Source organism: Mytilus edulis, chromosome 7 (assembly GCF_963676685.1).
Source record: "Mytilus edulis chromosome 7, xbMytEdul2.2, whole genome shotgun sequence".
NCBI lineage: Eukaryota > Metazoa > Mollusca > Bivalvia > Mytilida > Mytilidae > Mytilus > Mytilus edulis.
The window spans coordinates 78563691-78577432 of NC_092350.1; the positions used below are offsets into that span (position 1 = coordinate 78563691).

General features: G+C 29.7%; 1 protein-coding gene across 7 annotated transcripts in view; it reads right to left on the reverse strand.

Annotated features, from left to right (window-relative positions):
* Positions 1-7783, reverse strand: part of LOC139482332 (myb-like protein X) — a 60839-nt gene extending 53056 nt beyond the window's left edge. For 2 of the 7 annotated variants that reach the window (XM_071266171.1, XM_071266169.1), the window contains exons 1-2: positions 6921-7780; positions 3188-3209 (exon numbers count right to left, since the gene is read on the reverse strand). In XM_071266171.1, coding sequence (XP_071122272.1) covers positions 3188-3209; positions 6921-6976 — 78 coding nt within the window. In that variant the 5' untranslated portion in view covers positions 6977-7780. Of the gene's footprint in view, positions 1-3187; positions 3210-6920 lie in introns of all 7 variants that reach the window. The other 5 variants (XM_071266167.1, XM_071266168.1, XM_071266172.1 and 2 more) reach the window with 4 other exon arrangements.
* Positions 7784-13742: the final 5959 nt, after the last annotated feature.

Below are 13742 nucleotides of genomic sequence, written 5' to 3' on the forward strand. Positions count from 1 at the left end.
GAATCGCTCACCTTAATTCTTTTGGTAAATCTCTCATCAATGATTATTTTGGCTTTTCAATTTATTTAAATGTTTTTTGGATCGTCCTATTTTCTTCAAAAGCCAAAAAAAATAATCATTTTCTCCTATGTTCTATTTTAGCCATAGGAGCTGTTTCTTGACATACAAGGAAATAAAATATAAAATTTATACTAGATACTCTGAAACTCATTTAGCCTAAGTTTGGCTGAAATTGATACAGCAGTTTCAAAGGAGAAGATTTTTTAAAGTAAGTCAACATGATGAACAAATTGTGAAAAAAGTCTTTAAAGGGCAATAACTCCTTAAGGGGTCAATTGACAATTTTGGTCAAATTGACTTAATGGAAAATCTTACTTTGCTGAACATTATTGCTGTTTACAGTTTATTTCTATCTATAATTATATTCAAGATAATAAACAAAAACAGCAAAATTTCCTTAAAATTATCAATTCAGGGGCAGCAACCCAACAACAGGTTGTCTGATTCATCTGAAAATTTCAGGGCAGATAGATCTTGACCTGATAAACAATATTATCCCATGTCAGATTTGCTCTAAATGCTTTGGTTTTTGAGTTATAAGCCAAAAACTGCATTTGACCCCTATGTTCTATTTTTAGCAATGGCGACCGTGTTTGTTGATAGATCACAACTTCTGATACAATTTACAAACTAGATACCCTAAGGAACATTCAGTTAAAGTTTGGAAGTATTTGGCCCAGTAGTTTCAGAGGAGAAGATTTTTGTAAAAGATTACTAAGATTTACGAAAAATGGTTAAAAATTGACTAGAAAGGGTAATAACTCCTAAAGGGGTCAACTGACCATTTCCGTCATGTTGACTTATTTGTAAATCTTACTTTGCTGAACATTATTCCTGTTTACAGTTTATCTCTATCTATAATAATATTCAAGATAATAACCAAAAACAGCAAAATTTCCTTAAAATTACCAATTCAGGGGCAGCAACCCAACAACGGGTTGTCTGATTCATCTGAAAATTTCAGGGCAGATAGATCTTGACCTGATAAACAATATTACCCCATGTCAGATTTGCTCTAAATGCTTTGGTTTTTGAGTTATAAGCCAAAAACTGCATTTGACCCCTATGTTCTATTTTTAGCAATGGCGACCATGTTTGTTGATAGATCAAAACTCCGGATACAATTTATAAATAAGATACCCTAAGGAACATTCAGTTAAAGTTTGAAAGTATTTGGCCCAGTAGTTTCAGAGGAGAAGATTCTTGAAATAGTTTACGACGACAGACGACGACAGACGACGGACGACGACGGACGCCAAGTGATGGCATAAGCTCACTTGTCCCTTCGGGACAGGTGAGCTAAAAAGGCTGAAAACAGCCGAAAACCACCAATGGGTCTGGCAATGGGGAATGAGTCAAAGAGACAACAACCCAACCAAAAGTCAGAAAACAGCCAAAATCCACCAATGGGTCATAAACACAGTGAGACATAATCAAGCACCCAGAGAGGGTGTATATAATAATTGATGTAATTGCAAAGTTAGACAGTGAAATGTTCTACATTACAGGATTTGACTGAGAAATTAAGAAATTAAATTTTTACTTGGTTGAACCTGGGACAAATAGATATATTTATGTATTAGTCCTAGGTTAAATCTTATATATTATGAATATAAACAAACATTTACTTGCTAATAACATGGTCAACTGCAGAACAACACTAAAAAGGACAATCTCAGGTAGAACATGATTTATTCATTATTTGTAATTGGCTTTGAACTAATTTTCAGTAACTGTGAGTGCTCTTATGTGGTGCTAATTGCAACTAATTTTTACAATATGATATCTTATGTTGTGCTGTTAAACCACTGTCCTAACTAAGAAGAGGTTGAGCACTCACAAACATGCTTAACCATACCACATTCTTTTTGTGAATGTCCAAAGTCAGGAGTATATAACTCAGTGGTTGTTGTTGGTTCATGTCTGTCATATTATGTTTTTCATTAATTGTTTTTTATATACATGTATTAGGCTGTTAGTTTTTCAGATGAATTCACATTTTCCTGTTAGGGCCTTTTATAGATGACAAAATGATAATGTTTTACTCAGTGTTGAAGGCAGTTTGTTTGCCTATAATTGTTTATATACACTTCATTTAAAATTTGGTAGTTAATTCACAGTGCCAATCATATCACATCTCCTTTTTCAAGGAAAGCAACTATTTGAAGCTACTGTACAGACACTGTCACACAAAGACATGCAATGGCCTAAAAAGGAAGCTAACTTTTACAAGAGGCTGTCAAAATGTTATCATAACTATTATTTTTTCTTGGAAAAACGGGTTGTTTATTCCAGATAAACAAATGTGAAATAATGCATACCTGCTATAGACAAATATGATGCTCATGTATCTTCAGGAACAGTGACTAAGGCAACTTTGATGGTTGTGTCAGACAAATTATTTGATAACCCCACAATAATTATGAGCAACACAGTCTTCTTTATGACTATAACTCATTCTACAAGGATTACATTTAAATATATTGTTTTTTAGTCCAGCAGGTCATTAGAAATTTTAAGTCATTCTCTAGTTTGACTCAGACAGAGATAAGGCTCAAAGTCAGACACATTCAGTCTTATTATATTGCTGATGGAATAACCAAATAAATCTCTAGTCACTTCAGATATGAAAAGCACATTAAAGTCCCAGAAATTTTCAAAATACCATATATTCCCTTCTATAACACAAAATTCATCCTCAATAACTCTACAGATTTCAAATGACTTAATCATGAGTCTTTCTCGTCATTCTAACAAATTTTACTTTATTTTCCTGTGATTCTGGTAAATTCAGTCAATGTGTGTCATTTCCAGTGCCTACTACATGTCTTATTTATTGTGTTATCTTTTGAAACATGCAGTGATAGTTATTTAACAGGTAAAGCAGAGACTGAAATAGGTATATGACCAATACGTAATCAAGGGATTGTAATTGGCTTTATAAGTCTTTGACCACAGCATAATGCAATCTTATAAGCAAGCAAGAACAATGACCACTGCTATCACTAATAATCTCTTGTAAGGTAAAAGATGCTAAAAGAACAAGACATAACACCAAGCTGTGCATATTAACATTTTCTCGTTATACCTTCAGACACGATACTTATAAAGTATATATCAAACTTACCCCAACAGCTCTTGCAAGACATCTGAAAAATATATCAAACATATATAAAATTAAAAACCAATTGTTCAGAGAACAATTGTAGGTCTTTCCACTAGTAAAGATCTATTTTGATATTGAAATATGAAAAATCAGTTTCAAATGTTAGTTCCTATGGCTTTATGATGTATTAATATCAATTTAAAGCAAAGGTCAAAATCTAGAACGTCATATTAACCTATGACCTTGACCTCAATTTCAAGGTCACAAACCAAGGACCTTAAATCAAAAGACCCTAGGTCTTTAATATGTTTGGTTAATGAGTAATATCACTTTACGCGTAATTCTAAATGTAAGATGGACAAAAACTCCCATTTATTGTCTGCGCACCCTTTCAACCAAAATATACAAGTAAGGACATGTCGCAACTAACAATTTATGAAAAATTATTTGTCGATATGTCATAAGGTATTTGAAAATAAATGAAAATAAGCCAAAATAAAAAAATTTAGAATATGACCTTGACCTTTGACCTTGACCTCATTTATATTTTTTTGGACCAAGGACCTCAAATCTAAAGACCCTATGTCTTTATCACTTATGGTTTACCATTTAGAAATGCATATCACTTAATTAAATGGAAAAGGGGGAATAACTCTCATATGAATACCCTAATCCTGAAGATGTAATGAGCAATTTGGTAAAATAAATTTGTCATAACCTTTAACGGTTGCGAAGGAGTAGTGGCCACAAGAAAAACAGTGTTTGGGGAGATAACTCTTACAACGTAGAGTATTTTGTTATGCGGTTGTAAATTTTTAAAGCGTATAAACTAAACAATATCATATTCCAAATATCTAAGCGACAACTTATTAAACAACAATACTACGCAAAAAACAAATTTAGGCGGAAGAAAAAAAAAATAATAATCAGAACAAAACCTATAGGTCTTTCCACGGAAAGGTGGAAAGACCTAATAAATCAATGAAAAATATATCAAACATATATAAAATATATCAAACATATTTAAAATATATCAATGAAAAATATATCAAACATATTTAAAATATATCAATGAAAAATATACCAAACATATATAAAATATATCAAACATATTTAAAATATATCAATGAAAAATATATCAAACATATTTAAAATATATCAATGAAAAATATACCAAACATATATAAAATATATCAAACATATTTAAAATATATCAATGAAAAATATATCAAACATATTTAAAATATATCAATGAAAAGTATATCAAACATATATAAATTATTTATCATATGTTTAGTAGTAAATACAGTAGTTTTGCATATGTGATAAATAGCCTGCTGTTTAATCCATATCGCGCAACTTTGATGCGCACCCTTTATTGCATACCCTTTATCACACCCCTACTTTTTTTTTTTTTTTTTTTTTACATAAAGTCAGTTTTGGTTTTTTTTTGGCTTAAGAAAAATTTTCCTCAAAATAGGTAAATTTTTTGAATGACGTCATTGTTTGGTATGTGACGTCACGAACGTCGAGTTTTCATATTGTATGCAACTATGAAAAATACAAAACACACAAATTAATACAATAATAAACAAAATATTTTTAAAACAACAGCACGCAAATTGTAAGGTAACCCAGGTGCTTCGGATAAGCAATTGAGCAGTTCTTTTAAGGCCTTTGAAACAAGACAAAAGTAGAACTGAAGGTAACCCAGTGCTATGGATCAGAAAACAGTTCATATAATATAATACTCTTCTGTTGAAATATATGATAAAGCGTATAATACATGGCAAAATCCATATCACATGCCGTATCACCCTCGACCAATATCATCCCTAGGGCCTAAAGGCCCTTGGGCTGATATTGATGTCTCGGGATGATACGACATATGATACGGATTTTGCAATGTATTATTCTCTATATATCAATGAAGTATATATAATAATATTTCTAATTCTGAATCTGTTTTATACTTTTCTCATCATTTTTTGTTTTTTCATTGTATATGTCAAATGTTCTTGTCTCAGCTAATAATATGACATCATTTGGTAAAACAAGGACAATATTCAGCAAAAGAAGGACAAAGTTCCAGTAAGACAAAAATCTAGACCTAAGGATATTTTAAACTCTTTACCAGTAATAAGATACAAGTCCATCACATTTTTGATTTGTGTCAAATGTTCTACAGACTTTCTATTTAAACTTAAATATTTTTAGTGTCCTTTGCTTATATTGCATTTATTTATAAATGTCAACGATATTTGTCCCCCCAGCAATAATACTGAAAGTAAAAGTACAAAATGTTGGTGTTTGGCCAACAGAGTTTACAAGACCATAAATATTTTACTTAGGCTAAAACAGGTGCATTTCACCTAGTGATAAAATTTCATTGAATATTTTATTGAATTTTTAAATCTTGGTAGATCAATTTACATGAAATTTACATGATTATGCATTTAGTAAAAGAAAGTGGATAGAAGGGCTTACATTACATCACATTATAAGAGTATAATTACATCATTATACTTTTCATAATAATATTAATAGTTAAACAACAATGTTACAGCATGTCAAAGTATAATCAATATTTTGTTATTTAAAGTCCATTGAGTCCTTTATATGGAAGCTGTATCAAAAATTACAAATACTAAACATACAGTGCTTCACAAGTTTCATTTGAATTTTTTAAAATCAAGTAAAATATCTGAAAGACATCTTACACATATTTATAACATGCTACTTATAAGATGCTAACTTATCTTCCCTAAACATTTAATTACAGATTTATTCCTTATATTTAACTTTTTTTTTTTTTACAGCATATCTTTGGACAATCATTGAAGTTTGTTTAGCTCCTATTCTTGTAGGTATAATAATGGTATAATAAAATGTAATATATCATAACAAAACTAGACTAAATCTCCCAAAATAAGTCCTTGATGTTGCACATTTTAAGTTTCATGGGTGAAACAGAAATGCAGTTTTCAATATGACTAAACAGTAAATCTCTAGTCCACAACTATTATAAATTAATGTTTTGATAAGGGACAAACATTATAGAAAAGAAAACTATTACTACTTCTTTTGATTAAAAGCCCCATTTGGTCTCTGGTGGAGAGTTGCCTCATTGGCAATCATACCACATCTTCTTATTTGAAGTTTATGAAAGTCAACGCCTGATTTGTTGAGTTTATAGTTTTTTTATCAGTATTTTTGCTCAATAAAGAGTGATTAAAAAGATAACAGCCACTTAATCTGTCAGAAGCAAAAAAATAAAATAAACCAATAATACTTCTTTACACAAATTTTGTGACCAGCTTCAAAAACAATAATTACAGGAAAACTGATATAAAAATCCATATTAAGCTTCAAGCTATTTCCTAGGCAAATTGAAAAACTTCAAAAGATTCGAAATATGACCATTATTTATAGCACTATAAAGTTTCTGGTTTATTACACACTTAAGTTTGTTAATATTTTTATTAGTAATCAATTTCTGTAACAAACATTACAACAAGAAGTGAATTAACATTGTGTACATTTCTGTAGAAATCAATTTAGTTCAATACTATCAGCAGTTACTATGCTGGAAACTTTAAAATAGTCTACTTACAAAACTCAACTGTCTTGAAAACAGCCTTTTTATTCACAACTCCTTTTATTCATGTTTTTATTATTATTAAATTTTGAAAAATGATGACTGCAATATTCTTGACTGACATAAACAAAACTAGGTATAAAGTAATGGACTTACCCTAATTCATCCCATGACATGAATCCACGGAAACGTGGACAATCTATGTGGAACATTCTTTCCAAAAATACTCTGACAATTTTGTTTCCTCAACTGATAGAATGGATTTAATCCACAATTTGTTTGAACTTCACACAATTTTCACAAATTTCCAATCTATATAATTTGAAGATCATATTCATCATTTTATCTGCTTCAAATTCCAATTTAAGCATGTTTTCTTTCATTCATCCATGAATCTTTTTATTAAGGTTTCATCTACCTTCAAAGTATATATTGATAGAAATAAAATATACAATTGAAATATGAATAATTTATTGAAAAAATCCCAACATTAGTTTCCTTGGCACAAAAATACCAAAAGAGTATTAAATCCAAGTCTGAATGGAAATGATATTTTCCTGATCCTTCTTTCCATGTTTATGGATGGTGAATAATTATACCCTCATGTAACTATCACATAATGTTAAACAATTCTTTACTGAGTTATAAGAGAAAGTATAGCGTTCATATCACGTCTTTCCCTGTTCATACACTGGGATTTAAATTCAGCACTTACGGTCGTTTAATCTTAATCCATTATTTGCATATGGTTGTACAAGTGAAATGAACAATCGTTTCTTATCGTCTACCCATAGATCACCTTTCATGCACATTATTCCATTTCAGATTTGATTTCAACTCTTACTCAAAGTGGTTTGACAAAACTTAGTTGTAAGTAACCCACGTTATTAAATCCAGCAGATCAATATTTATAATACTAATAAAATGTATCATTTTATTTCCCATTGTATTAATGTGTTTATCACGGTTATAGCTTTGATATATAAATTATTTAAATGTATTCTTTGTGACCAATGAGTCCATTGCGATATGAAATGTTGACAATATTTATATATCTATTAAAGAACGGACACCAATACAGTAAAAACTTTGATTGAATATTTTGTATAGATAAGAAAATATTTTGATTTAATAATAAACAAATAAACTGTTGTTGTTTAAAGCAATTTATATTAATTTTTTGTTTATGAATATCTATTCAAGAAAAATATATCCAGTGAAGTGTGTGATCTTATAAATGACCTTTCACCTCTATCCATCTTCTCCTGGTATGTTTCTCCTTTCTGCTGTCTTCATATCTTCTTTCTTGTCCTTTCCTATGTTTTTCTTTCATTGTTTTGTACATAAAGCAGGCCTCTTTCTTATTCATTTGAATTGTTTTATTTTATCCTTTCGGGGCCTCTTATATCTAAATATGAAGTTTTGATATTGCTTATTGTTGAAGGCCATACAATGACCTATAGTTGATAAATTCTATGTCATTTTGGCCTCTTGTGGAGAGCAGTCTCAATAGCAATCATACTTCTATATAAGAAGTGTTTTCTGGTCAATGGTTCTTTTAAGGTCAAGTAACAGTAAATGCAGTTTATGCTAAAATTTTGCATGAAACCTTAGCTTGTTGAATTACAACTGATTTTTTTATATCATTAAAACAGAAATTTATGTATCAACAACATATAGTTTTTTAAGAAAAATCTATGGAGTAGAATTAGAGATTTGACGATTTGAAGACAAATTTAAGAAGGTTTCAGGCCGATTTTATGTGCTAATTGCTATACAAATATTCACCCATTTTGTAAGAATTAAATCAATAATATTTCAAATGCTATATGAAATAAATGCATCATTTTTTTCAATTTTCAGATGAAGTTTATCCATCCAGAGTTGTATGCAAAATTTTACTGAAATCTTTGACATAGCCCATTTACTGTTACTTGACCTTAAAAAATAATTCATGAGATATCTTTCATATATATTTGGAATGCCAATGTATTTGCATGTATACTGCCGTCTGACTGATGTTGGGAATACATCAATGGATGTTTAAACAATCATGTGTTCATAGTACTGTAACACTGATGCTCCACTCGCACTATAATTTTTTCTGTTTATTAGACTGTGTAGTTAGGGATAGAAACTGCTATGAAAATGGGAAAATATGGCAGTTTATGGATAAATTTTATTAAATCAACTTGACAATCTTTAACAAACATTTAAACCATTTGAAAAATTTGTAAAATATTGTTTGATTTTCAACAAAAGACAGTTCATTACACTTAATAGATTACTCATCATGAGCCATACGGTGACCTAAAGTTGTTAATTTCTATGTCATTTGGTCTCTTGTGGAGAGTTGTCTCATTGGCTATCATACCACATCTTCTTTTTTTATATTAGGATAATACAGAAGCTTTACATTATACAAGAATTTCACCATAGAAAGCATTGGATAATTTTACCTCAAGGACGAATCACAAACTGATGTAATATTACACTGAAATAAATCAGTCACACAACATTAACCCTAAATGACCATGTATAATTTGGGCCAAATTACATAAATCAAATAAATAGGACTAGATATTTTAAATAATGGTCAAAATCAAAAGTTTGATAGCTGAATTCAAAATATGAGATATGACTGGAATGGAAATGAATTTAAATTTGTGGATTATATCTAAAATTGAGATTTGAAATGGGGAATGTGTCAAAGAGCTGTGTATCTAGATGTTTGTAAAGAATAAAACTGAATTGAAAGTTATGTTAGATAACCTATATAACTTTAAACTGTGAAATATCAGGGATTATTAGTTGTGATGTCTTTTGTCAACTTAAACTAGACCATTTTATGACAGTATACCATTACTCTTTACTCATCTAGCCCACAAGTCTAAGTTGAAAAAAATATAAAGTGCATAAGAAAAGGCAAATTTATGTCAAATTATGAATTTAAATATTTCAACTGTATTCAACACTTAAATTTTTCAACTTTGATGTATTTATCTTTCAAAAATCAATGTAATATAACTCACATTATTTCACAGAAGTGAAAATCATAATGTATATAGTGTAATAAAATACATAGATAACTTTACAAACCCATTTCTGATTACTATTTCCCCTAATTATAACCCAAACAGCTTCAGAGGCATATAAGAAGTAGGTAGTAGGTCTGGTAATGAAAGTGGCCACATCCATGTTAATTCTCAACCTTTATATATGTCATAAGCCACTTTCCCTTACAATTGCGTTCATTTAATGCTAACAGATCTGATGATAACAGTGCATTTTCAAGACCAATATTTGTAATTTTACAAAACCATTTTTTGTGTCTCTGCCCTCATACTCAGTACTTGTTTTTACATATATAAATATATTGGTGTTTGATAAAATGTGCTTCTCCTTACAAATAAACAAAAATAAGCATTAACTTACAAAAGGTATATTCTTAACAAAAATAATTGAAACAAAACCAAAATAATGAACTACTTCTCTTGGAAACAGGACGTCATTTTATACATAATATTAAGATATATATAAGGAACCTAAAGTACTATTACCATTATGCAATATCCAAACATCACAATTATTACCTTTTCATTTGATAAAACTAGTACATAGAAATATATTTGTATGTATACAATCTAAAAAATGTATTGACAATCTTGACTTGATTGTTTGCTGTGAGACTTAAAACTGACATCAGTAAAATGTTCAAAAGACTTTTCTGTGTGATTGACATGGTGCGTAATCGATCGAAAATCTAGATGTAAAAGTAAATTTACATAACTCAATAAATTTCAAAAGGATGAAAGTGTACCATGCATACATATATGTAAGTTCGAATATAAATGAGAATACAATTGTTCACGTTCAAAATGGAAAACGTTTGGTCGGCATTTAATTCAAATAATTCATCAGTGAACATTCAATTTAAAAATGTTTATTCTTGATTTGGTTATAAAGGATTTAAAAAGGTGTGAAGTTGAATAGAACAACATAAAGTATCTTGTCATGTAAAGGCATACTTATAACACAAAATCAATTCAAATGACCTCAGTATTCTATCATTTGACCTCAAGTCTCAAAAACAAATATGTAATACTTTTGTTGTACAATTTAAAGAAAGTTTGTATACCAAAAACAGGAAAATCATAAATCATTTTTTCAGAACACTACTTTTTCAGTAGCTTTTATTTCTATAACTTTTGGAATATTGAAATATCGTTGCTTTTCAAATTTGGACTTATTAATGAAATATCCATTTCCCCTCTCTATTCTGAAAAGGTATTTGCCATTTTCAGTATACTGAACTACAGCAAGGGGCTGCTGAAGTCTCGTTTTCAATGTAACAAATTACAGGAATGTGCTGTTTTTCTTTCAGTGTACTAAAATACAATATATGTTCCGGCCCCTTTTACAGCAATATGCTGTCCCCTTTCTCAATGCTCTGAATGTATTGTACTAGTGTTTACAGGGTACTGAAATTTGCTATCTAAATAGACAAAGTGTCTCTTTTTTAGTTTGTTGAATTACAGCTATAAATTGTCCAAGTTTTCAGTGTACTGAATTAAAAAGTTTTTTTGTTTATTCAGTGTGCACCACATTTTTTATGTTATTTCTTCATAGACAGACAAATTCCTAAATCTAAAATATTTCTGGTATATTTATTCCTTTTTATTTTCTATCCATTAATGATTATTTTCATGCGGAAATGAAAAAAAAAAAATCCAAAATTAATGACTTATAAACCAATTATAACTATGAACCATTAGGAGTATATCAGATGTCTGATTAGTAGATTAATACATGTATAATACATCAAAGATAATCTTTAAAGATTAACACAATAATCCTAGTGCAATCTTTTACAGACCAAAGTACTCTGTAATATGCACATTCTGTTACATTCAATATTCAATAAAATATCGCATAAAAAATGTAGCTTACAATTTATTCATAATTTGAACTAAGAAGTATATCTAGGTACCAATCATTAAAATGCAATGTCAATTAAATTCCAAAATTCAAAACAAAAATTTGGGACTACTCACTGGCAAAAAAGTCTTCCAGCACAGATGACTCTATGGAAATTTTGCCATGTTTTTTAACTTAATCAAGTCATAAGATCTATTGCAACTTTTCCTTAAGATAACCCCTTAAATAACCTCATTAGTCAAATTTAATAGCATTGTGATTAATTTCAGAATTCTAATTTGTGAAAATCAATGGCATCCTGCAACTTATTTTTGTCAATTTTTAATGTAGCTTATGATTTACTACAAATCTATAAAATTATATTGCAATTACTTTAATCTGTAGTTATGACATATATGAATATATATTTGTAACATAAAAGTTTAAAGACCATTTGCTTTAGGATTTATGGTCAATAAGCCATATAAAAATGCAAATCCAATTAAAGGAATTAGTAACTACAGTTTTAAATTTCACCTTGGATCTTCAAGTAATCAAGCCAGAGTTTTGAGTCATTTAATCACTGTAAACCAACTTATTTTCGCAGATTATTTTTAAGACTTTTGTGAGTAGAAAAATAATGTGAATGTAAATAGTCGTGAATAAGTATAACATTCCTTTGAAAGGACTACGGCAAAATTATCTTAAACAATAAGTTGGTTTACATTCACATTAAAAGGAACATATAAATAGTACACATTTTTTTTTATAAGGGGCCAGCTGAAGACCCACCTCTGTGTGCGTGATTTTCTTGCTGTGTTGAAGACCTATTGGTGGCCTTCGGCTGTTTTCTGCTCTTTGGTTGGGTTGGTTCCTCTTTGACATATTCCCCTTTTCCATTCTCAATTTTATAGTTTATTAAATCATAGCAGACAGACATATAATCATACAGTCTTGGTTGTTTACAGATGAAACAAGAATGCAAGCATTGTCATACAAGGTATTCCCCACCACTCGTACTCCAAAGTGTTGACAACCAGTCATATTACACATAAAAGCTATCACTGTTGATATGCTTACCAAATATGACATCATTCTGTCCTTTCGTATTTCGTATTGGAGAAATGTGTGTAGAACTTTATTTAAGTTCATTCAACAGATTGTGTAAGCAAACACACAGTAGGTGACAGATCCTATAAGTGTTCACTGTCTAGCTGCTCAAAATAGACAGACTGATGAACAGAAAGACGGGGAAAGACAAACATATAGAAACAATACATCACCAAACCATCTCACAGTGATTGCAATATTACACTTTTTACCCAATACATAAATATAAAAAAAATAGACTCAGAGTTTCCAGTCTAGCACTTCTACTTCTCAGGTCAGACAGACAAATTATTTTTTCTTATGATTATTAAAGAAGTTTGAGCACTGTATATGTATACTGAAATGATCCATGTATTTAAGTTCTACCACTATCCTGATTACTTGGGTCATAGGATGACTTAGTGTAGACGATTAAAATATAAATAGATCGATACAGACATCACAGCTCCCTAAATTAACTTAAACCTTAGATGTAAAATATAACATTTAACAATATAGAATTCAACATCAGTGTGACAAAATGGTATCACCAAAGAAGTTAACTTTTATATGAATCATGGAAAGAATAAAATATGGATCTCTTGTTCTTTTTCTCCTGAATGCAATAAAGTTAAAAGATTTTATGTGTCTTACTCTGAAAATGAACTCAAATGTAAAAATCCATCACAGTAGTCCAGTCAATCTTGACCCTAACCTTAAAGTAATTGCAACAGAAGATTTTTAAGTTTTAATCTATAGCATTAAAACCCAAATTTACACAGAAAAAAGTCCCATAAAATCAAACTTGAGGAAGACTGAAAAGGGAGATAACTCTGCAAAAAAGGCAGAAATATCAATAAAAATTTATACAAAATTATAACTTTACCACTTCTATTCAACAGAATTTATTGACTCTTGATATTTAAGCCGTGTTTAGAGTATAACAAATAACTCTTTTCAAATTTTTATCAA